General features: G+C 44.0%; 1 protein-coding gene across 1 annotated transcript in view; it reads right to left on the reverse strand.

Annotated features, from left to right (window-relative positions):
- Hephl1 (hephaestin like 1) overlaps positions 1-25,165 on the reverse strand; it is a 61,732-nt gene that overhangs the window by 11,313 nt on the left and 25,254 nt on the right. The window contains exons 7-14 of the mRNA XM_021173073.2: positions 23,612-23,751; positions 23,386-23,517; positions 20,991-21,202; positions 19,184-19,334; positions 15,807-16,019; positions 11,439-11,652; positions 7,103-7,242; positions 4,332-4,472 (exon numbers count right to left, since the gene is read on the reverse strand). Coding sequence (XP_021028732.1) covers positions 4,332-4,472; positions 7,103-7,242; positions 11,439-11,652; positions 15,807-16,019; positions 19,184-19,334; positions 20,991-21,202; positions 23,386-23,517; positions 23,612-23,751 — 1,343 coding nt within the window. The remainder of the gene's footprint in view (positions 1-4,331; positions 4,473-7,102; positions 7,243-11,438; positions 11,653-15,806; positions 16,020-19,183; positions 19,335-20,990; positions 21,203-23,385; positions 23,518-23,611; positions 23,752-25,165) is intronic.

Below are 25,165 nucleotides of genomic sequence, written 5' to 3' on the forward strand. Positions count from 1 at the left end.
AAGGTTATCCTTGTGTAATTCAAATGCTGATTTCTCTGAGCCCACATCTCCTTTCAATCCAGGCATGGCATTGTAATGCTTATGTCAAGAATCTCCTGTTTCAAATTTGTGTAAATAATGCTTATCATTTATTCTTTGCCTTGTCAATAAACCAGATCAGCCAATGGCTGGGCAGAAGAGAGAATAGGATGGGACTTCCGCCAGCTGGGGCAGGGGATAAGAGAGGAGATGAAGGCAGATTGAGCCTCGAGGAGAGAGGAGTTTTATGGAGATTTTGACTGGGAGGTAGCCAGATTAGTTTAGAGGATTAAAATAGATCACTAACTGTGCAGGTATTACAGTAAAGTTTGATTAAATAAATCTTGGTCTCTTTGTTTTGTTACTGGGGAACTAATAACAATAAATAAAAAGAGCTGCTGTATTAATTTACAGCATTCATTTATGTTAAAATTAACATTTACACAGATGAGAATGATCAGGGACCTTTGAGTGCTCTTTCCTTAGTTCTCCCTCCTCAGTCCTCCTTCCTCCTCAGTCCTCCTCTCTCCTCAGTCTTCCTCCCTCCTCAGTCCTCCTCCCTCCTCAGTCCTCCTCTCTCCTCAGTTCTCCTCCCTCCTCAGTTCTCCTCTCTTCTCAGTCCTCCTCTCTTCTCATTCCTCCTCTCTTCTCAGTCCTCCTCTCTCCTCAGTCCTCCTCTCTTCTCAGTCCTCCTCTCTTCTCAGTCCTCCTCTCTTCTCAGTCCTCCTCTCTTCTCAGTCCTCCTCTCTTCTCAGTCCTCCTCTCTCCTCAGTCCTCCTCTCTCCTCAGTCCTCCTCTCTTCTCAGTCCTCCTCTCTTCTCAGTCCTCCTCTCTTCTCAGTCCTCCTCCCTCCTCAGTTCTCCTCAGTCCTTCCTACAGATCAAGGAAGTCAGAATATTGTGAGGCTGGGATTTAAACATCAATGTTTTGAAAGCGTCTCATGCGGGACTGTGCAATGCGGCTGGTACCAGAGTAAGGGAGACCTAATTCCAAATCTCTACTGTGTGTGTGTGTGCGCGCGCGTGTGCGTGTGTGTATGTGTGTGTGTGTGGTCAGGTGTGGAGGAGCAGGCAGAGTCTTGCTATATAACCTACACTGTCCTCAAACTCACATTCCTCTTCCCCAACTTCTCAGCATGCACTGGTACATCTGGCTGAAACTTTCCATTTAACTGATATTTGACAAAGTACTTAGCTTCCCTGATCTATAATTTCCTTACTGGTAAACTAGGTTAGTCTCCATCTTTTACGATTTTTGTAAGGATTAATTGAAATTATATAAGTGACATGGGATAGTACTATACTCCAGATAGTCAATAAATGTTAACGTTTTGCTTGTGTTTTTGGTTTCTGAAGCAAAGTCTCCTTATGCAATACTAAATAAAGATAAAGGGGACACTGAAGGGAAAGAAGACCCTCAGTAACATGGTTTGATACAAACAACAAAATCCACTGGAGAGGCTACCTCAGTGGAGTCAATACTCTTGTTTTCTGAGAGATAAATCAAAGAGCCTCAACAGCTAAAAGAACCAGGCTCAAGAATGTCTTCCACCCTGTGACCTTTGACTTTAGCCTTATCAGCACCCCTCCATAAAACAAAACAGCATGCCACAAATCACCTTTCAGTTTCATCTATAAAACAAAACTAGAAGTTCTTCACAGCAGGAGAGCTAAGCAAAACAGATCATTTTAAACTGAATCTTTAAACTTTGCTTAACCTTTGAACCTGGTTGAAAATTATATCATTGAACATCAGAAGCTACAAAACCATATATATACACACACACACACACACACACACACATATATATATATATATATATATATATATATATATATAGCTATGGTTAAGATACTTTGAGCATGAGTCTACCTTTGGAGATGCTCTCCCCCCACACCATGCAACTCCTTAGGTGTATTCTGTCCTTTTCTTAATGAACTCTACTGTAGCTTCATGCTAATCATGAAATTCTTTTCTATCCAAAAGTCATGATCCCTGCTATACCCCACATGACGTTTTCTGGAAAGGGCTTTTTGAGTGTCATAGGTAACAATGTCATGTAGTGGGTAACAGGTTCATCTCCCATTGTTGCTGACAGACGACATTGGCCTCAGACTTGAGCACACTCACCTGACCCTCCTGCGTACTTTTATTGTAGGCACACACCACCACACCCAGTTGGCTTTTTATGCTTTAATAACAAATGTACACACTCCTATGAGTAGGGTCCATATCTTGCCTTGAGTCAACATCTTCCTATTAACTACCACGATAGCCACATTGCAGAAGACCCCACTAAAAGCTCGTTTCAAGTCCTTAGTTGCTTTGAACTATGCGCATCCCATCCCTATCCAGTAAGAACAATAAACCTTTGCCTTAGCTTGTGTACAGAGAAAGTAAAACAGAAGCGGTGTTCTGATGTAACTTCATTTTCTTTTTCTGACCTAACAGTGGGCAGTAATCCAACTTCCGGTGTGATTTCTGCTATGTCTCCTTGACGCCCCTTTGCCTTGTGAGTGACGAGGCAAACAGCTGGTATTTAACTTCAGAAAGGCAAGTGGCTGCAGCTGAGGTGTTATTTAAATTGGAATAAGCTGTTGTTTGCTCACTGGCAATGTACAGATGCTCAGTAAACATTTGTTGAATAGATGGCTATGGTGATCCGTAGCTAAACACTTGTTCCTCTGTTGGTGACACTCTCTGGGGAGGTTATGGACCTCTTAGGAGGTGGAGCCTTGCTGGAGAAGCACGTCACTCAGGGTGAGCTTTCAGAGTCCCTAATTTCACCCACTTTCAGTCAGCTCTGGCTCTGTTTGCATCTGCAGAGGTGAGTTCTCAGTTTTCCACTCCAATTGCTTGATACCATGCCTCCTCTGATCTTAAAGATCTTGTTCCACTGGAGCTGTGAGCCCAGATAAACTTCCTTCTGGAAGTTGCTCTGAGCATAGTGCTTTTTCACAGCAATAAAAAGTAACTGATAAAATGGTTTGATTTTTTTTTAATTGATAGGGTCTGCTTATGTGTCATTTCTAAAATGCATCTATTGTTACTGTATGTGTGTACATGTGCCCGATGGGGTGTTGTTTAGAGTGTGTGTGGTGTGTGTCACAGTGTGTGTGGTGTCAGAAGAGAATGCTCAGGAGTCAGCTCTCACCTTCCACTTTATTGAGGCTGCAGGTCTCTTGTCTCTGCTGTGGGACATACTTGAGGCTAGCTAGCCTATGAATTTCTGGCTGATTCTCCTGTCTCTGCCACCCATATTACCCTATGTAATGAAAAGATGATCAACGTCATATGTCACTGGGGCACTGCAAATTAAAGTAATGAGTTGATAACGCCATATACCTGTTGGAATGGCCAAAGTCTGAAACAGAAAATATTGGTGAGGATATGGCAAAAGAAGGCCCTCTCACTCTAGGTGGGAACATAAAAGCATGGCCACTTCTGAAGACAGTTGCAGTTTCTTTAAAAACAAAAACAACCCTTCCATTTGTCACCACACAATCCGGCGACTAGGGTTCTTAGTATGTATTCAGAGGAGTTGAATATTTATGACTATACAATAACCTTCACGTGAATATTTTTTTAAAAACCTGGCCACCATTTAGAATTATCATGTACAACCTATGTTACCATCAAGATTGTTCATCTTGTCTCCCTTCTCACCCCTCAACTCATCTTAGTCACTTCAGAGAAATATGTGATGAAGAGGTCGGGTCCTGGAGTCAAATAAACAGGGTTTCCGTCATCATTCTCCAGGGCCCTGCCTAGTATCTGCTATTCTGTGGCTTCATCATTTGTTAAGTGACAGAACCAGACTTATTTCATCAGCTCTAAGGGTAAAATTTTCACATTTAACATATCTGAAGTTAGGATGCATCACAAAATTTGTAACATGTTATATATAGTTCAATGGATGGTGTATTTTCTTTTCTTTTTTTTAGTAACATAACTCCACAATGGACCCTACTATTAATGACTTCAGAACTGGTGAAACAGTGTCTGCATTGTTGGATTGTTGTATGGATCCATTAAGGGTTTTTGTTGTCTCTTTTTTATTTCAAATGTAGAACATGATTTCTGCAACAAGGGAGCACTCAGTGTGTGTTTTCCATGAGTACTCCTGACTACACTGTGAAATCTGAGACAGGGCTCTATTTCTAGTACTGGGTCATTGGATAGATAAGAAGCTTATACCCCGAGACTAGGCAGAGAGACTCATGGAGGACAGTTCTCCCAGGCCCTCAGAGACCAGAGAAGGAGATCCTGCTGTCTCATCAGGATCCTGGTGTCTCACCATTGGTGTGACTTACCTGGCTTTGTGACAGGCACATTAAGGAGTTTTCCACTGTCTGAGTCCTCCACACCTTGGGCTGTAATGGAGTAGGGCCGGCTGGCTTTGTTCTTAAAGATAATGAGAATGGAGTCCCCCACCTCAGCATGAATCATTGGTCCTAAAGACAAAATACAACCAGGTATATCACAAATATCGTGCCATGCTTTGCTGACCAGCCTGAGTTCAAGTTCTTCTTCCTTCCCTTAACAGAAGGCCTTGGATGAGTCATGTGATCAGAATCTGTTTCCTTATCAGCAGAATGGGTTCACTAAGACTGTTGCCATAGGACTATTAAATAGCAGTGTGTGTGTGTGTATGTGTGTGTGTTTGTGTGTGTGTGTATCATAGAGTTTATTATTGTTCAACAAGACCAAGTATTCAGTAAATTCTTCTTACTGTTGAGCAGTAGAGCTTCAGTTGTAATCTATGGTCAGTTGCCTGAGAAGTGTCCCCATAGTCTTGGGCATTTGAATGCTTGGTCTCCAGTTGGTTAGCATTGTTTGGGAGGTGTAGGTGGGAGCCTTGCTAATGAAGTATGTCAGTAGGGATGGGCTTTAGGATTAAAGTCTTCACACTGTTTTCAGTTTGCTCTCTCTGTTTTGTCCTTGCCCTAAAAATGTGAGCTTTCAGCTTCCTGCTCCATCTCCTCCCTGCCCTGACAGGCCCTTAGCTCTCTGAGACTGTAAGCCCAGATAAACTCTTTCTTCTATAAGTTGCCTTGGTCATGGTGGGTTTTTTTCACAGCAACAGAAAAATAACTATTGCTCATACCTGTACCAAACATTAAGGAACCTGAAATTGCCTATGTCTGATAAATAGATCTGTTACTAATGACGGGTATCAGTGGGTAGGTAGTGAAGGAATTTATGGTAACACAGTCATTGCTAATGCATGTCTAGTGCTGCCTCTCATTATGTGGATTGTGATGGTAGTTTAACTGCGACTTGACCCACCTGAGAAGAGTCTTAATGAGGGATTGCCTGGATCAGGCTGACCTGAAGGAGGGGGGGGGGGTTGTCTTGATGGCCTTAACTGATATAAGGAGACAGCCTGAAAGGTGCAGGTTTGGGGCCTTGGACCTCCCGAGAGTAGAGAAAGCTAGCTGAGCACTAAGCATGCATTCATTTCTCTCTGCTCTTGGCTGTGGATGTGATGTGATCAAGCTGTCTCAGGCTCCAGCTGCTGTGACTTCACAGCTGTAGCCTGGAACTGTGAGCTAAAATAAAGGCTTTCTCCTCTAAACTGTTTGTTGTCAGCATGCACACACACACACACACACACACACACACATGCACACACGCATGCATGCACGCACACTTGCTTTCCTGTTGAGAGCAGCTGGTTTTTGTGTGTCCATGCAGGTGAGCCCCGCATCGGCTGGAGCGGGGAGGTTTGCCAAGTGCCTCTTGCTTTACAGTGCTAGGGAAACAGCTCAACAAGATTTAGTGTGGAGGCACAGCTTTGTGGTGCAGACTCCCCGCTAATCGCTGAGTGTCCCTCCCCCTTCAGCATTTGGTGTGTTCTGCACTCATCCAGAGATAAGCCCTTAATTAGCTGGTAAGTGGTGTGTCACCACCCATTCATTTGGCACTGAAGCAAGCCTGCCTTTGATTTGAAGAGATATGGCTAAACTTGATAATACATTTACATTTTGTTGAACTATAGTTATCTCCAGAAGTAAAAAAAAAAAAAGAAAGAAAGAAACCGCTGTGAATTTAAGCAGTAAGCAGGGCCCCAGTTCAGACAGTTTGCACACATTAAATCATTACTGTTCATGACTCCACTGCACAAGCCTTGCTGTTCTGGCTTAAAAATGATGCCTTCCCGCTGACAGTGCTATGTGATGGGACACACAATAGTGGTGAACAGATGTTGAACTGTGCGTGCCCACTGAGATCACACAGCAGTGGCGGACAGATGTGGACCTGTTGTGTGCCCAGTGAGTTTCTGAGAGTCCAAGTCACTCTAAGCTGCAGGTGACAGAAAAGGCTTCACTCTACACTAGAGACACTGGGGCTGCTAACTTGCCCCCAGTGTAAGTCACTCATTTCTCTCTGTTACTGATCAAGCTGGGCTCTTTGGCCTCATGCCCCACCCCCTCAGCCTGCCCAACCCTTTCCTTTGGAGCTCTGTGCATACTAACTGCTCCAGTGTGTGACTCATGGATTGCTCACGTGGACTGACAAGCAAGCTGGTGAGACAACAAAACATGGCGGGGTGGGGGAGGAGAGCACCTAATCACTGTGAGGCTGTTGGCACGCGTAAACCACACTTGAAAAGTTAGTGTGGTGTAGAAAGCATTTCTAAAATCCTTTAGGTTGGACTGGCATTGTTGATGGCCAGCCACACAACTAAGGTACCAGCCAGCCTGGAGTCCATGCATATCATATGCCAAGTCAGGTCTGAGGCCCAGGGGTCAGGTCAGGACCTGTCACCCTCGGCAGCCACCTCACACAAGGTGGTCCTTTTTGTTCTTACTCGGTTTTATAGTATGTTCTATGTCACTGTGCACATGTGAACCAGGACCTTAAGAAGGTCTCACAGACACTCTACGTGATGTCCTGAGTCATCAAACCTTTTAAAAGGGAAATTTCTCAGTTCAATAGAGAGGCAAGAAAGAGTAGGAGACACCAGGTAGACTACCCTGAGGATGAGCATCCTGCGGTGTGTGAGAGTTAGGCATGGAGCGGGGAGGGGGAACAAGAGAGATGCCCATGCTTGGGGCTGACAGTCTGAAATCCTCCATACCCAGGAGTTGAAGGTGTTCTTCTTGAGGTGGCCGAGCTTTAATCTCCACAAATTCTCCATTTGTATATTCCCTATAAACAACCTTCCTGTACTGAGAGCCAATCCAGTTTTCAGTGTGGTTCATAAATATATCTCCATGTCTGCAAAGAAAAGGCATTAGAAATCAAGGTTGTCAGAAGATGGGGAGACTGTAGGTGTCTGTCATCTGGGGTGATGCTCCCCCAGCTGGGATCAGGGTCTCCCCAGGGAGTTGGCTTTTGCACCATCTCTGAGAGCAGGGCTAAACATCAGTATCTCAGAGCTCCTTCTGTCCTTATGGGAGGAACCCAGCTCAGACCCATGGCCACCCTTGGAAACCATTACTGTCACCTGCTTCAGGGCTCTAAACTGGGCTAACTTCAAAGAATCCTAACAGAGGCTGTGCCTCTCTGGCTGACACTACACACACACACACACACACACACACACACACTCCTCATAGCTCTGAAATCCTCTAGGTTTCATGGCCAGCCATCACTCTATAACCCTTGCAGGCATTCCCCCACTCCCACCCCCACCCCTGCACCCACACAGCTACCACTGCCCACCACAAGCCTGGAGGATGTATACTGTGAATGCAGCTGTGTACAGATGAGTAATTCTTGTTATTTTTATGTTCTAGAGACCTACACAAATAGTGGGTTGTATGTGTAGCTGTTCAAAGCCACAATAACAGATGTCTGTGTTGTGTTAACACTGACCTCAGTTCACAGAGCTAACCTGAAGGAAGCTCCTCCTATTCTTTTATTTTTCTCCTAAACACAATTCCAGCACTAATGTGCCAGGGGACATGAGAGAGGGCTTCTGCACCCTTCTTCTTTCTAACAGCAGACCATGTAAGGCACACAAATGCAAAAGCTGTGGCATGACACAGGCCAAGGGCACTCGATCGTAACAGCAGAGCAGGAACAGGACTCCGATCTGCTTTCATGGATGCTGCACCAGGCCACGGATGTTTTTGCAGCTCTTCAGATATTGTCAAATTGTCACAGGAACATCAAGTGTTTCTGAGGGATTTGGAGATACTCTGAGGTGGTGCTCTCTTCCGGTGTCTCCAGGGCCTTCCTGAAAAGCTGGCCTTGCACCCCACTCTCTGGGAGTGAGGTGCGACAAACAGATTTTAACAAGTAGGCACAACACTTGTAAATGGTGAGGTTTGTGAAAAGTAAGCTCTCTGTGTCTGTCACCAAAGTAGGTCACAAAAGCCGGAGAAGAAAACTCAAGAAGAGCTGGGCACAGTGGCACGCCTGTCACTCCAGCTGCTTGGGAGGCTGGCACAGAAGGATGGCTACTTCAAGACCCAACTAGGTACACAGTGAAATAGTGTCTCCAAGAAAAACAGTCACTTTCATTTCTAAAATAGGGTGAGTCTAATGTCCTTCCACCTCTCCCAAATCAACCACCTGTATTCTAATCTAAGTACAGTTCTACATGGCTCTCCAGGCCCCTACGCAACTTCCTGCTCTCCACTCTGCAGGCGGATGGTCTGCTCCAAGTCCAATCCTCTCTCTTCCTGTGGGAAACCTCTTAGTGCTTCTCTCTGCAGACCTTCTTAGTCTGCCTCAGACCCTGCATTTTCATCTTTTCCTAAGTCCTGAACCTGACTGGCTGTCACTGAAACTCCCAGACTCAAGGGTCATTCTAGATGTTTGCTCTCTTTAGCATGGTTTGCCCTCAACCCACCCAAGCTTTTGGACATGTTCATCTTGCTATTGCCCACTTCTTCCACTGTCTTACCCTCCGCACTCCATCTCAAAGACTGCTTCCTCCAGGAAGCTTTTTTTAAAGCATGACCCTCCCTCAGCACTCCCCACATGGGGCTGTGACTTATCATTGAACTCTCCTCTGTTAAAGACTGCTTCCCTTCCTGCTGGGTCCAGCAGTATTCAGTGTGGTAAAGCCCTGCTCTGTGCTCCACACAGTTTCATCAGCCGTCTGTCCAGTGGACATTCAATAATACATATGCACCTCTGACTACACTCATTGCAAAGAGAGAGAGAAAGAGAGGAGTCTACGCTATACATAATGTGTGGGTCTTAGCTGTGCTTGTGACCAGCACAGGCCCAGAGCTGTGCTGTTTTCTATTTCCCAGATCTCCTCCATATGAAAGGCACACATCAATTGCTGTAAAGAACTTTATCACATCTGATGCTAGGAAGATGCTGACTGGATGAGTCACTGTGGTGCCACCATGACAAATTGTTTATAGAAGTCTGAGCAGAGGCCTGGTGCATAATTATTGCTTGGTAGGTGCTCATTATGGTGACCCTGGGATGACTAAATTATATGCATACTGCTCTTCAAGCTCGGGCATTAGCACCATAACTCCATTTCCCTTTAACAACTTGGTCTACTTTTTCAGATTTTCTTTTGTTGTACACATCTGATGCTGACATTGTGCCAGCAGGTCCGTGTGCTGCCTTTCAGGAATCCTGGAGCCTTCCCAGCACACTCTAAAGAAATTTGGATATGGAGATGGTGCAGAAGGTGTGTGCTGGTCAAGGCAATAAGTGTCTCAGAGATGGCTTGTGTCAGGAAGTGGGTCAAAGTAATACCCTGGGGCAAAATGGGATGCATAAGCCAGAGGTGTGGTCTAGACACATGTAAGCCTCTCTAGAGGCTGAAGCAGGGGGATCAGAAAGTGAGTTCCAACCTGGGCAACTTAATGAGCCCCTATTTTAAACAAGCAGCTGGTGCTATCAGTGGTAGAGTGCTTATTTAGATGGAGGAGGTGTTAGTTTGATTCTCAGTACTGAAAAAAGAAAAAGCATGGGCACAAAAGCTGGTGTAGAAGGCAATGGTCCTTCAGCTTCTGTCAGTGCAGAGACTGGATGTGTACCCCAGGGCATGCCTGGTAGGGGGCTTAGGCTTAGTCAGAGGACAACTCGTGGGAGTTGGTTCTCTTGCCCCACTGTGGGATGTGGAGACTGAACATGGGTCATTAGGCTTGAACAGCAAGCCCCCTTACCTACTGAGCCATTTTGCTGTCCCTGTGCTTCATATAAAGCTGACAAAACTATAGAATTTGATACACTTCAAACATATGGCTGCGTCCTTATCTAACCTCACTTTTGTTGGTCTATGGTCTCTAACCAGAGCAGTAGGGAATTAATTCATTTTATTTCTCTTTCCTACCAGCACCCAGAAGTATAGATTTTTCTCCTCATTTATCTCTAAAGTGGCAGCGTTACAATAGCTCTTCCTTAAAACAATGGCTGGTAAGTAAGAGAAGGAACTTATGTGTTAAGCTTATGGGAAGCAGTGTGCAGACATGAAAGAGATGGTTGGTAAGGAGAGCTTGGCCTAGGTGCTGAGAGCAATGATGAGTGCAAGGACAAAGGACAGTGTGGTATGTTGGAGAGAACATGGATTTGCCCTGGTAAGCTCTGTTTTCAGCTCCTGTTCTCCCACAGACTAGCCGGGTGCCCTCACTCTTCCCTTGGAGGCCCCATCTGCATTCCAGGGCAGTTATATCCAAGCAGCAGGGAGTTGTAATGCGGAGGGTGTTAACTTAGAGGAAGCAGCTGTCTATGCCCAAAGCCTTCCTTGTGTCCCGGGAAGCTTGATTCTTGGACTCCAGAACTAGGACAGTAGAGGAAGGACCAGGACTGACAGATCTCTGTGTAGCTTGAACATTGCCTATGCTTCAGTGTGTGATCCTGGCCAGCATCACTTCAAGGAAGTGTCAGTCTTTCAGATTTGCTGAGTAGCTTGGAGATCTACTCTTCCCGCCCTGTCTCAGGAATCTCTCTCAAGATAACAGCCTCAGTTCATCCTTGGATGTCCCCACCATGTCCCCACTGGGATTCATGTTTGCCAGCACCGGTTCCACTGCTCCCCTCCTCTGCACCACTGAGTCTAAAGCAGCCCATCCTCTCACCCAAATCCACATACCTTTTCTGCCTCACCTGCTTCACTTTTCTTCCGCTAAACACTTCATCTGCATTCTCATTAAAAAGTCTGTCTGTCTGTCTGCCTGTCTCTCTGTCTGTCTGTCTATCCATCCATCCATCCATCCATCCATCCATCCATCCATCCATCCATCTTCCTCACTCATGAAGTAGACCAGCCACAGTAAGGGGACTAGAGGTATGGGAATCCACTTTGGAGCCCTTAGGATGACCTCTGACCTACTTCCAGGCGAGGAGACAGAAACGTCTCTCATTTTCTGCGCTCATAAGGAAGTCTCTGCCTGTGGAACTATGCACATAGAGCCCGGCCGCTTGGTTTGCACGGGTGCTAAGGCCCACAGAGCATGCGTATTCCCACCGAAGAGCCGTAGCTTCGCCCATGGTACCTTTCCCCTCCTGCGTCCAAGTGCTGCTTTTCGAACTCCCAGTTTTTGTTAGGGGCATAATCCCATTCTACCTCTTCAGCGGCGATGAAAAAGGTTCTTAGCATCCCGTAGGGCGGCTCAGAAGGGTCCCTGTTGCCACAGCTGTTGACCTCATAGATCTGACCCATGCCTCTCGTGAAGTGGTGTAAGGTGGAACAGAACACCTTGAAAATACCTGAGGAGAAAACGCTTGGCATGGTGACCATGACTTGATATTTCTGGTAGTGGTGATAGTACTAAACTTACGTATTTTATTCCCATGTCAGTAACCAGTAAGATGGACTTTTAGAATACTGATCTTAGCATTTGAAGTGTAAATGAAGAAAATACCTAATTAAAAATTTTTTTTAAAAATTAAAAAAAAAAAAATACTGATCTGCTGGTAGGCATAAAGCAGAGCTTATGGGGAATAAGTTACTTTTTTGGTTTTGATTCTAATAATTTTGGAGGGAAAATACTATAAAAATTTCATTTGTCTTAGGGGAAAAAATCAGGATATTGTTACCAAGAAAGACGTCTCTGGATCATCCCTGTTGACACACCCCTTCTTACAATCAGTCACTCCTGGAAAATTACTGATCCTAATGACTCTCTCAGCCCTGCCCAGTTTACAGGGAACTAATTACCTATGAGATGAAAGACTTAAACAATGTTCAAATTAGGCCACGCTTAGGGATTCTGCCCTGAAGGATTTTGTAAATTATAAAGCATTATGCATGAGTCAAATCAATCACGCCACTACAGCCTCCAGCCAGGGGAAGCTCCTGAGTATCATGATCTAGGTAAAAAGAAAGAAAAAAGATCAACTGCCTTTCTCCTAGCAGACCAACAATGACTTCTGACAGAAAATGATGTAACTTAAAAACTACATTTCTAGATGTGTTGGCATTTTTCACCAGACAATTATGTGAACGGAAATCATTGAGGATGTTAACTGTCAATGAAATTATTGGATCAATCTCCCCATTCTCTGACAGACTGCTCCTAGAGGCGAATGATTAAGGAGCTTGTTCGTAACCACCCATAGGTGTAGGGAGGGCCAATTATACTCACTTTAGCTGATGTCTAGATATTGGCATCACTTCTGCATGACCAAAGCCACTTAGTTCTATATGTCTGTTGAACCCACTTTGAACAGAATCCCAAGAAGACAAAGTAATCCAAATGTATTATTAGTATTATAGACCTAGGAAGATCTTTGTGAAACCTCAGAGAAGACACCTGGGAGAAAGACCTCTCTCTACCCAGGCTTGTACCAGACAGAACACAATCAAGAGGTCTCTGTAGCTCCTCAAAAGCAGAGCCATTATCTTCTCCAGGAGCAAAGGGAAGCAATGTCTTTCTGTCTACCATCTGCTGGAGACATCTCCTTCCCTCTCTCCTTCTCCCCCTCTCTCTATCCCTCCCCCTCTCTCCCCCTCTCCCTCCTTCCCTCCTCTCTGTCTCTGTCTCTCTCCCCTGTGTGTGTGTGTGTGTGTGTGTGTGTGTGCGTGTGCATGTGGAGACCAAAGGATAACTTGAGATATCTTTCCTCAGAAACACAAACATTTTTTGAGAGACAGAGTGTTTTGCCTGAGACCCACTGCTAGGCTGGGCAATGGGCCTCAGGGATCTCCCTATACCCATAGCTACAGCACTAGGGTTACAAGAATGTGTCAGCACATACAGATTTGTTTTTAATTACCTATTAAAGCAACTATGCAATATTTTATTTTTAAATGAAAGTATATATTTCATGTAATAGATTCTGATTACAGTTTCTCCTCCCAAAGCTCCTCCCAGATTCTTTCCAGCTACCCACCCATCCAACTACCCACCCATACAACAACTACCCACCCATACAACTACCCACCCATATAACTACCCACCCATACAACTACCCACCCATACAACTACCCACCCATACAACTACCCACCCATACAACTACCCACCCATACAACTACCCACCCATACAACTACCCACCCATCCAAACCATACCCTTCCTTTAATTAGAATAGAGACATCTAAAAAAAAAAATAAGAAGAAAAATAACAACAACAACAACAACAAAACAGGCTAGGATGAAACAAACTAACAGAAGAAAAAGAGGCAAGTGTAGGAACCATATACAGATATAGTAACATATATTTACAGACACAGAAATCCCATTTTAAAAACAACAACAAAACTGGAAACAATGTATATGCAAAAGCCTTTAAGGATAATAAGAAAACAAACAAACAAATACGAAAAATAAGAATAATGTCCAGACAAAGCATTATGAAACAAGATGCGTGTAGATTCTTCACACGGGGGCTGGGGATTGAACTCAGGTCCTAAGCATAGACAGCAAGCGCCTTTCTAGCTGAGCTATGTCCCCAGCACTCACAGATCTCCCCAGCAACTCACAGGTAGGGACAGGAATTATTGGAACAGCCAGACTCACTTTCCTTCCCTTTCTTTTCTCTTTTTTCTCTTTTCTCTTTTCTCTTTTCTTTTCTTTTCTCTCTCTCTCTCTTTCTTTTCTTTCTCTCTCTCTTTCTTTCTTTTCTTTCTCTCTTTTCTTTTCTCTTCTTTTCTTTCTCTCTCTTTCTTTCTTTCTCTCTTTCTTTCTCTCTCTTCCTTTCTTTTTCCTTTCTTTCTTTCTTTCTTTCTTTCTTTCTTTCTTTTTTTCTTTCTTTATTTTTTTCTCTTTCTTTCTTTTTTTGACAGTCACAGATTTATGCTCACCACCAAAACACAAGCCAGAAGTCATCACTAGGATTAAGGTCAGAAGCCCATGGGGCATTTGAGTAATGATCCAAGCACTGGAGTAAGAAGCCAGATTGCTGCAGGTACACTAGTCAGCTCTGGGTCCCTGTTTGAAATGGTCCCTGTTTCTATGGATTGGAAGAGTTTGACTGTTCTCCATCCCTGCTCTTTTTTGGTGTATGTTTGAAAACTGGGGTTGTGCTCAATGCAGCCCTTGGTTTAGGTGATTTACAACCAATTGAGTACGTCAATGGAGACAGGTGGAACACTGTAGGAGAATTCCAAGACAAGAAATACAGAGCTTCTATTTGCAGGAAGCTCTTGCAAGGGTTTTGAAGTGTCAGTCTCAACTTCTTAACTGACCATATAGCCACAACTAGAATGAAGTCAAGAAGTGGAAAATTCAGGCTGGAGAGATGGCTCAGAGATTAAGAGCACTGGCTGCTCTTCCAGAGGTCTTGAGTTCCATTCTCAGAAACTACATGGTGGCTCACAACCATCTGTAATGGGATCTGATGCCCGCTCCTGGTGTGTCTGAAAGACAGCTACAGTGGTATACATATACATAAAATAAATAAATGAATAATAATAAAAAAGAAGTGGAAAGTTCATTGTTACATGAGGTTTCTATCAGGTGCTCATCTTGGAGAACATAACCACAGCTCTTACTAACACTGATAGAGAAGTTGGGAAGGAAACAGGTTGATTGCCCTGCAAAGTAGTCATCCTCACTGGTAGATAGCATATGCTCTTATGTGTTTGTCAGTATCTTTTTTGAAAATGTCCTAATGATCCCTTTAATTTGGACTCTCCAAGGAAAGGAAGAGGTTCCAGGAACAACATGGACTCTAAACCCAAGGCAGCTTGCTTGTAGAGAAGCAAGGATGCTCAACAGAATGGAGGGAAAAAAAGCAGCCTTCAAATAACTCATCCCCAAACCATGGTCCATCCCCAGGGGAAGGAAACCAGGCTCCAGAGACAGCTCAATCCGCAGCTCCGTAGCCTAACCCATCCACTAGGCTGCCCGTGCCAGGCAGGTGCTTCAGAGAATAACTCCAGCTATGTTTGTGCTTAATGAGAGCAAGAAGTATCTGGGGTTTTTTTAAACAGGGATTTCTCTCACTGATATGAATTAACATATTTGCCTAGTATTCCTGAGGATTCACCTCAGATTCATGGCGAGTCAGCCGAGGTTCACGTGAATTCACCAGAGGGTTCACCAAGGGTTCATCTAGGTTCACTTGGATTCACCTGAACTCCCCAGGGTTCCTTTGGGTTAACCTGAGGTTCATGTGAACTCACCTAGGGGTCATGTAGATTCCACTAGCTTCACGTGAACTTGCCTAAGGTTTATGTGACTTCCATGGGATTGTGAACAAAGCCATGTAAAGGACTACCAAGTTTGCTTCTTGGTTAACAACTCCTTTATCTTTTACACTCTATATCTGTACTGAAATAGCCAGAAATCTGATTCTAATAAAAACTATATCTGTTTCTAGAGTCTTTGCCGTGCCAAGGCCTACCAGCTTTTCTTGGATGATGATTTTGTGAGGTCAAGTCGGAATCTGAGCCCCTGCGATGGCCCTGGCAGGTTTACCTGAATGGTCTGGCTGCATGTATGCCGTTGTGGCCATATGGGGAAACAGAGCCAGGGAGTCACGATGAGTCCCTCGTAGGTGGATGGTGTTGCCTTGGAAATAAACTCCATGCATATCTGTGTCGGTGCCCATTCCAATCAAGTGCCAGGAAACTCTGTCCTTCTTGCACATGCTCAGGCCTGGCTGGCTGCCGTACATGTAGCCATTAACAGCTAAAAAGAAGGGAAAAGATGATGAGTGTCCTCTATGACTCTCTAGTTGTATGAAAAATACCATCTCAGAGCACGTTTTCAGTGTGCTCATGGGGGGGGGGATCTCAAGCATGTGAGCTGGATGTAAGATCCTTATTATTAGAGAATGGATACTACTAGAGAAAATGCTACAAGGTGGCTAGAACTAACAATAAATCTGACTATAGACTAAAATTATAAAACACATTAAAATTAGCAACACATTTTTCTAAGACCAGAATTCCAAGAATCACTAAAGAATAAATCAGGTTGTTTTTTGTGTTTTTTAAAAAAAATGACGACACTGTCAACACATAGGCATGTCACAAGAGCATCATCCTTATAAAAGAATGCCATTTGAGGAGTCTGGAGAGATGGCTCGGTGGTTAAGGGCACTGGCTCCTCTTCCAGAGGACCCACATGGCTGGGAACTAATCTGGCACACCCATTTGTAACTCTAGTCCCAGGAGATCCAACTCCCTCTTCTGGCTTCCATAAGCCACATGATACATGGGCAAACATGCAGGCAAAACACCCAAAAACATAATAAAATAATTAAAATATTTTTTAATATAGTGTTGATTGACTTCATTATCTTCCCATATTTGTCTAGAAAATTTTTGATATAAAATAATTTTCTTTGAGGTTCTTGTCTTATTATTTCCTTGTTGTGTGACTGCCTCAGTTATTAACTTGCTGGATTCAATGCATTTGATTGAGACACTCTCATTTGCAAATGCCTTTGCATTTGCTTCTCAAAGTTATCAGGTGTTCATAGATTCTGAGTAATTTGCAAGCGTTTCAGTAAATAGGCATTGCATTTGCAGATATGAGCAGTGGCGACAGATTGGAGTTTGTTAAGAATCGGTGTGTTTGAAAGGTTAGGACATATGTAAATAAGCCTGCTGTATGGTACCACTCACTGTCTTACCCCCCTGGGACACCTGAGAGGTCTGTGGGTTATGTGGACTTAGGATTGTGACAGTAATTTTCACTGATGGCCTGACCAGATTTGGAATCACCTAGGAGACACACCTCTAAGTGTGTCTGTGAGTACATCTCCAGAGAGGTTTACTGAGGGAGAAATGCCTACCCTGAACAGAACAAAAAGGAGAAAGCACCCTGATCACCAGCATGCCAACATTCCCCACTTCCCTCTCTCTCCCTCCTTCCTTTCCTCTCTCCTCCCTCCCCCCTTCTCCCTATTTTTTGCTCTCCCTCTCCCCCTCCCTCCCTCCCTCCCTTTCCCTCTTCCTCCTACTTCCTGCCTTTCTGACTCTGAGTACAATGTGAGCAACTGCCTCTTGCTCCTGGTACCATCTTTTCCTTACTATGATGGATGGTCCACTCAAACTCTTAGCCAGAATAAACCCTTCCTCCCTTAAGTTGCTTTTGCCAGGCATTTTGTCAGCAGGAAAGAAAAGAACAAAAGAAAAAAGAAAAAAGAAAAAAGAAAAAAAGACCCACCCAGCATCAAGAGAATAGCTAATAAAATGAATAAGCCCTTGCTTTCAGGGTAATCAGTTAGTTTTGCCTTGTCTATCAATCCCATACATCAATGGTAGCTCTCTAGGGCAGTGTCTTGAGAATGATTTTGAAGCATTACGTCCGATTCAGTATGGATGAATGTGAGGACTGAATAGCAGTGTTTAGCTGGTGAGTTCATGAGACTATAACTCATACTTGGTATCTGACTCCCAGCCAATGCCATGAGCAGGGAAGACTAGCTACCACACACAGGATGGTCTTCTGATATAACCTTCTTGTAAATAAAATTTCCTTTCATTTCTGTGTCTGTCAAGTGTACTTAAATTTAGGATTTTTAGTAGATTTGTAGTAGAAAGCCCTGGGGTGTCTTTAATAAAATCCTATTTTTAAAAGAGATATTGATAATATTTTTACCAGTAAAATAAGTCTTGTCTACAGAATTTGAAAGAGTATTACCACACTTGGCTGATAGAAGAGGATCTTTTCTGGCTCTAAACATGTATTTAATGCTTCTATTTCTCAACCTTTCATTCATTCTCATTCATAAATACCATTTGAATACACACAGCCCACAGCAGACCCACATATGAAGCACTTTATCCTTAGTGTTTTGGTTTTTCTTCCTTCCTTGTCATGCAAACAAGACTGGAACTCAAACCTAGTTTAGTTATAGCAAAGCTCTCCTGAAAGCTGATACCAAAGGTCATTGCTCCCTGAATTCCACAGGTCCAAGTAGGGCCTCTGTTTGTCCTCAGTACTGGGGATCATGGGAGTTAGTCACCTGGTTATTGAGGGTTATTGTAACCTTGGACTTTAGGGACTTCCTGAAGTAGGGAAGGATTTGGGAGCCTATTTATGCATTCTTTTATGTTGTTTTAAAGGGTAGTAAACAAATATTGTGCTTAGAACTGAAATGGGAGGCCTCATAGCCTCACATACATACATTGAAATGTTACAGTATGTTAGCAAGTTGGGTAGCTGCTTGCTCCTTGCATTCTGGTGTGTGGCCTCTAGCTTGCTCCTTGGATACATTAGGCAACATGGCTGAAACCAATAGACTCCCAGGCTAGTCACAGATAATCACTGGGTGGCTTGCCATTATGCCATTAATTCCAAATTAAGATGACATGGAACCACTTGTGTTTAGGAAATTAATCCTTGTAACAGGTGCACATTGTAATTGCTTTGGTATACTTAGGTGTGTGTGATCTTTCTCCAGGATCTCCTGTTATCAGGCTGGATATGGGATTTCATCAGTCATTTTCCATACTCTGGATCATCTGTGTTCTTTGCTACTTTAAATTCTGTATTGCTCGCTGGGCGTGGTGGCACACGACTTTAATCCCAGCACTCGGGAGGCAGAGGCAGGCGGATTTCTGAGTTCAAGGCAAGCCTGGTCCACAGAGTGAGTTCCAGGACAGCCAGGGCTATACAGAGAAACCCTGTCTCAAAAAAACCAAAAAAAAAAAAAAAAAAATTCTGTATTGCTTTGTGTACAGATGGCATGATGTTTCAGAAGTGTCAGATTCACAATATCTCTGGGAGCTCACGAATCTGAAGGCATGAAATTATTTACTTCCTGACCAGGAGCACTAACAAAGACACCAAAATCAGGCAGGCTCAGGTGCACTTCCCAGCTGCAGCCCAGCCTCTCGTACCATGCATCCGGTTGGATTTCACAAACTCCTTGTCTTCTTTGTCAACACTGAAGGGATGCCAAGTAAACTTCTTGATGTTTTCATCAAGATAGCTGCTGAAATTCTCATCAAAGACTGTGAACAGTAGGTAAAATTCCTTGTCTATTCCTTTCTAAAGAAAATGAAAAAACAAAGACATACAACATACAGCTTGAATTAGTTCTAAAATTCATGAAAATGCGTCATCAACATTAGCCATAGATTTACCCATCATTTCCTAAATCAGGACACTGAGTGTGGCCTGACCCTAGTCCACCTGTCTCTAACATGCCTGCTATCCATGCCACCCTCTGTGCACTCTCTCTCTCTCTCTCTCTCTCTCTCTCTCTCTCTCTCTCTCTCTCTCTTTCTCCCTCTCTCTCTCTCTCTCTGTTGTTGCTTGCCTCACAGGGCTCTTCAGCAATGCTCTCCTATTGCCTCTCTCAATGACATGTTGTAGGCTCAGTGGCTCCTCCCTACCCACCTGCTCTTCCTGTACTCTACACATTTCTGTCATTGTGTGTTGAGAAAAAGAGAGAGAGTGAGAGGGAGAGAGAAGAGGAAGAAGTAAGAAGTGGAGGAAGGGAAATAGGAAAGGAAGGAGGGAAGAAGGAACGAGACAGAATGTGGAATTTGGGAGTTTAATTGAATGGTTATGTGTAGGCAATAATGGTCAGAAATCAACTTTGTGTCACCTGACCATACTCTGAAATCCCTTCACCTCTGGGAGAGATACTGATAACTCACTGGAAAGAAACACTCTTCTCTAAGCCCCTCCCTCTCTCCACCTACCCAGAAGAACCCTGAGCAGGTTTCAGTCTACAGAGAGTCTGACATACACTCTAAGGCACATTTTACACTAATGGCTTTATCTGGGGCCAAATGCTTTTGTCTCTCTACTAAATATCAGGTACTTAACTGTGGGGTTTTATTTGTTTGTTTGTTTGTTTGTTTGTTTGGGGGGTGTCTTTTTTCATGAATTTTGAATAAGTAGTCTCACTAGGAATAATATTTGACTTAGCAACATCCTCTGTAAACTCTAATTTTTCACTGAGTTGTTCATTTCTAATTTTTCCACTAAATTTTCATTGAGTAGATATAACATGAAAAATGAAAACGAGAACTATTTTACCAGTAGCTTTTGGCCCTCTGCCTTTTTGGCTCAGGACTTGCCAACACAGTGAGGTGCAGGTAGGTTAGTGTACCAGAGAGGAAGGGTGAGATACCAAGTCCTACGTTCTGGTGACCTTCAAACTTACTAGGAATAGTTCCTTGAGTCTCACTCAGTGTCTCTGAGTCTCAGTTTCTCCATGCCATCTCTTTCTTTCAGCTACCATGATTAATTTCCAATGACTTACAGCAACCCTTAGTTTTGGCACAGACTGGAATCACCAGGAGATTCTGATGGGTCTGGTCTGGAGTGTTTGGATGCAGTGAGCATGTGCCCTGTGCCTCAACAGCAAGAGTGTTTGGATAAAAGATGCTGAAAATGTTCATGGATGTGCCCAAGTCTGAGAAACCTCACTCAGCAAAAGAGATCCAATCACATACCCATATAGGCCTCTGAAGTTTCCAGAATCAAGGCAACATACAGATAAGGAAGCCAACCAGATACCAATGACGCCACAAGCAGAAATCATAAGATATAGGTCAGAATCTTAAAAACAACCATAGAAGTTGCAGAAGAGACACTGTTTTGTTAGTGGCCGTAGCTGCTTAATCTCCAGCCACAATGCTGGTCCCTCCCACCTACAACCCTGGAAAGAGTATGGTGACATTGGTGGCCTACCTGTGTCCCATCGGCATTGAGCGTGCCCTTTTTGCAGACCAACAAAGGCCCCACAAGCCCAGCACTAGTGTCCTTGATAGGCTGGACCGCTGAGAAGTAAAGATAGGTCAGGCACGGGGGGTCCTCATCTGTCGGGCTGACGCTTTCCGGCACCGTCCACCTGTAGGTGAAGGTTTCACCTGGCTTGACGTGAGCCCCTGGTTTCAGAAATCCTGAGGATATAAATGAAACAGTTGCACACAGCCAAGAACATCAGGCTTGCCAGGCTGGATTCCCAACCCTGGCAGCTCTCTCTGATGATATAGTTCACAAAAAGAAGGCCATTTTTCCTTGCAAATTCTACCCAGAGATTCCCTGGGCTTCAGATGCTCTTTTATGAGGTAAAAGTTAAAACTGAAGTGTTTTCTTCTTAGCAGATTATATCCTATAATGTATTCATGCCATGTTTAGCTGATATTAAGAGAATTATAGTGATCCATTCACACAATTAAATACAAATCTGTAAGATACCACCAAACACCTTCTATGTGAAATATATCATACTCAGTCCTGCAACTGAGTCCTTGCCTGAATAGTTAGGCAAGAATCCTATCTCCGGGGGCTGGAAAGAGGGCTCCACAGTTAAGGGCATGTAGTACTCGTGCAGAAAACCTGAGTTCAATTCCAGCACCTGTGTATGAAGTGGCTCACAACTGCGCATAACTCCAGCTGCAGGAGATCTGATGCCCTCTTCTATTCCTAGTAGGGTTACACATATCCCATGTATACATGCACAAACACACATAAATAAAAATTTAAAAATAAATTGTTAAAACAGAGCCCTATCTTTAACAAGCTTAAAATATGAGGGGGCAGTGTGCAAGTTTAGCAATTAAACCAAACAACAAAAACAAGAGTGTGTGAGCACCTGCGCAGGGTTCTGCAAACAGGCAGCTCTGACTTCTCTGAGCTGGGAAAAGCTGTGAGCTCACTCTACATCTGACCTAACTGTGAACCGCTGCCCCCCATCCCAGTTACTCGGAGCATCTTGAATTGGGAGTGAGGAAGACAGGCAAGGGTGCAATGAGCACAAGAGACAGGGTGGGTCTGAGGGACATCTCCCTCCTCTTTTCTGCTTCAACCCTCAGCATCACCATTAAGCCCACTTTCCACTGCTCCTGGCTCCATTCTAAATCACAAGGAGTTCCCTCTGGTGGCCATGATGTCCAGTGCAGAGGTGGGACATATGCCAAATGCCTGGAGTCTCCCATGAGCAGTATCAGCAATGTAAGGGTAGTTCCTGCTGCACCTTGTGTGCACAGAGAGCCTGTGCTCCCTGCTCTGTGAGGGACAGTCTGTAGACATTAGCCCATAATACTGATTTTCAATAAATAACTACCGGTGAATACACACAGAGAACACAAGTGACATGGTTTTGTCAACTAAATGGTGAGATCAGATTTTACCCTCAGATCTCATCTCACCAGCAGAATCCCCTCCAACTCGAAGCAGACACGCTCTCCATGTTGGAGAACTGCATGAGATTATGGAATCAGTCTTTCTGTAACTGAGGGAAAGGCAAGAAATATTTCCTAAGTGATGGCTGTAGGCTTGAAGCCTGAATGTGCTCAGCCCTGTCTAAAGCCCTGTGAGGGTGTTGTTCTAATCTGTAATTGATAGGCAAGAAGAACTACATTCACAGAGTTTAGGAGCTTGCTTGGAATTGGGAAAAGGAGGACTAGAGACTTAAACCAAACTTGCTCCTTCCTGTCTGTATGGTGAATATACTTGTTTGTATGGGAAGATGCACATGTGGGTGCATTCATTGAGAGGTCAGAGGTCAACTTTGGACATCTTTCTCGATTATTCTCCACCTTATTTTTTGAGACAGGATCACTGAACATGTAGCTCAGTGATTTCTACACTGGCCACCCAATGAGCTTTAGGGATCTTCCTTTCACACACACACACACACACACACACACACACACACACACACACACACGTCGGGATCATTCACAATGCTCCCTACTTCTCCCATCTTTCACATGGGCACTGGGAATCCAACACACAAGCATCTACCTGCCAAGACATCATCCCAATACCTCTGTCTCTTTCTGTCTTTCTGTCTTTCTGTCTTTCTCTCTCTCTCTCTTTCTTTCTTTTGTTTTTGTTTTTTGTTTTTATTTTTTTTTCTGTTTTGTTTTGTTTTTTTGATACAGGGTTTCTCTTTGTAGCCCTGGCTGTCCTGGAACTCACTCTGTAGACCAGGCTGGCCTCGAAGTCAGAAATCTGCCTGCCTCTGCCTCCCGAGTGCTGGGATTAAAGGCGGGCACTACCACCGCCCAGCCTCTGTCTCTTTCTTAATCCTTTCCTGTCTCGTACTATTTCCTTAGGAACCTGGGTTGAGGCTTACCATCTACATTTGGAGCTGCATCTGATGCTTTGTCATAGAACACGCCATGGGGTAAGATGCTGTAGACTTTGTCAGCTTTGTTGGCAAAGGTCACTAGCAGGGTGTCACCCACCTCTGCTTTGATGACTGGACCTGGGAAACAAGAGAAGAGGATGAAAAGAGTTGAAGAAGTAAATCAGAGTGAGCAGAGGAGCACACCCCCTTCAAAACATCAGGATGCATGTACCAAGGATTCCGAGATGGGCTTCTGAATCAGAGGGCATCTTTCTTCTACTGAAAGTGGCATCAACATACTCCGTGTACCGAGCCTTCCAATATTTTCCTCCTATTCTGTTGTCAGCTTGTGTGAAGTACACTGCAGAGTCACTGTGGGAAGACGTGGGACTCTGAGAAGACATCCAGGCTCATCTCCAGATGAGTCCTCATGGAGTTCACTACTTCTCCCATCTAAACCACCTAAACACCACCCCTCCCCAGCAAAACCTGCACAGCAAAAACAGCACAACACCTAGGGATCACTGCCCGACAGCCTAGGAGCTGGTTCTCAAGTCCATTTCCCTCTTCACCTTTACACCTCACTCCCCTGAGGCTCCTCAACCAAAGAAGTCACAGAAAATTCCTCATTTACCAACAATGGGGGTCCAGAACAGTGTCTTAAGAAGCAATAAAGAGCTTCCTGGTTTCTCTATAGAGCAAACATCCCTGTCGCTCTCACTGAAGCCAATGACTAGGCTGTGTATATAATAAACTCTTTTATACCTGACATGCTTAAGAAGTGGAGATTGAGGCATGATGTCTAGTTAATCAGATGGTTTAAGCCATGGAGAGTTGCCTAGAAACTATATGCCTGAAACGCCTAATTTAAGAATGATACTGCTTATGATTCGTGCTAGCTCTCTGTGTTCTTAATGTGTCCAAGATGTCACTACCCAAGACTCTGTAAGTCACAAGTTCACAGCCACTTTTTAAAAAATCAACTTGAAAAGAGGCTAGGAGCACTGGCTGCTCTCCCAGGGGACTCAGGTTTGGTTCCCACCACCCACATGGTGGTTCCCAACTATCTGCAACTCCAATTCTAGGGGCTCTAACACCATCTTCTGGCCTCCACAGGAATCAGGCTTGCACTGGGTGCATAGACATACATAGAGACAAACTACCTATATACATAAAATTATTTTTATGTCAACTTGAAAAATACGATTTGCTGTGGAAGCCAAGAGACTCAAGACTGGGGAGGTGAAGATTTCAGTTAAGAGGCAACACTAGACTTGGGTTTCATAGCATTTAATTGAGCAGGGAGGCAAAGGACAGAGAGGCTGTGTAGCTTACACAAGAATGCCATTAGACCACAATGGCTTAGCTCCACAGAGTCCTGTCTTGTTCCCTCTCTGATACTGCCTTGAATGGGCAGTCTGTAGTCAATGCTTCAAATGGCCCTGATCACCATTGTTTGCACATAGGAGGTGCTAAGGAAATGTTTGATTAAAAAAGCAAAAAGTAAGTGAGTAAGTGAGTGAGTGAGTTAATGAATGAGTGAATGATAATGAATAACTGAGTGAGTGGATCTGTGAATGACTGGGAAGGAGGGAGTAACTAGGTGAATGAATGGCTAATCAATGGACAAGTGAATCCATGAATGAATAAATCTGTGAGTGAATGAATACATTAACTGAATGAGTGATGACTGAGTTAATGAGTTAGTGAGTGAATCTGTAAGGAGCCGTCCTCACATTCGCCATTATAAGATGGCACTGACACCTGTGTTCTAAGTAGTAAACAA

This window comes from Mus caroli, chromosome 9 (assembly GCF_900094665.2).
Source record: "Mus caroli chromosome 9, CAROLI_EIJ_v1.1, whole genome shotgun sequence".
NCBI classification, from domain to species: Eukaryota; Metazoa; Chordata; class Mammalia; order Rodentia; family Muridae; genus Mus; species Mus caroli.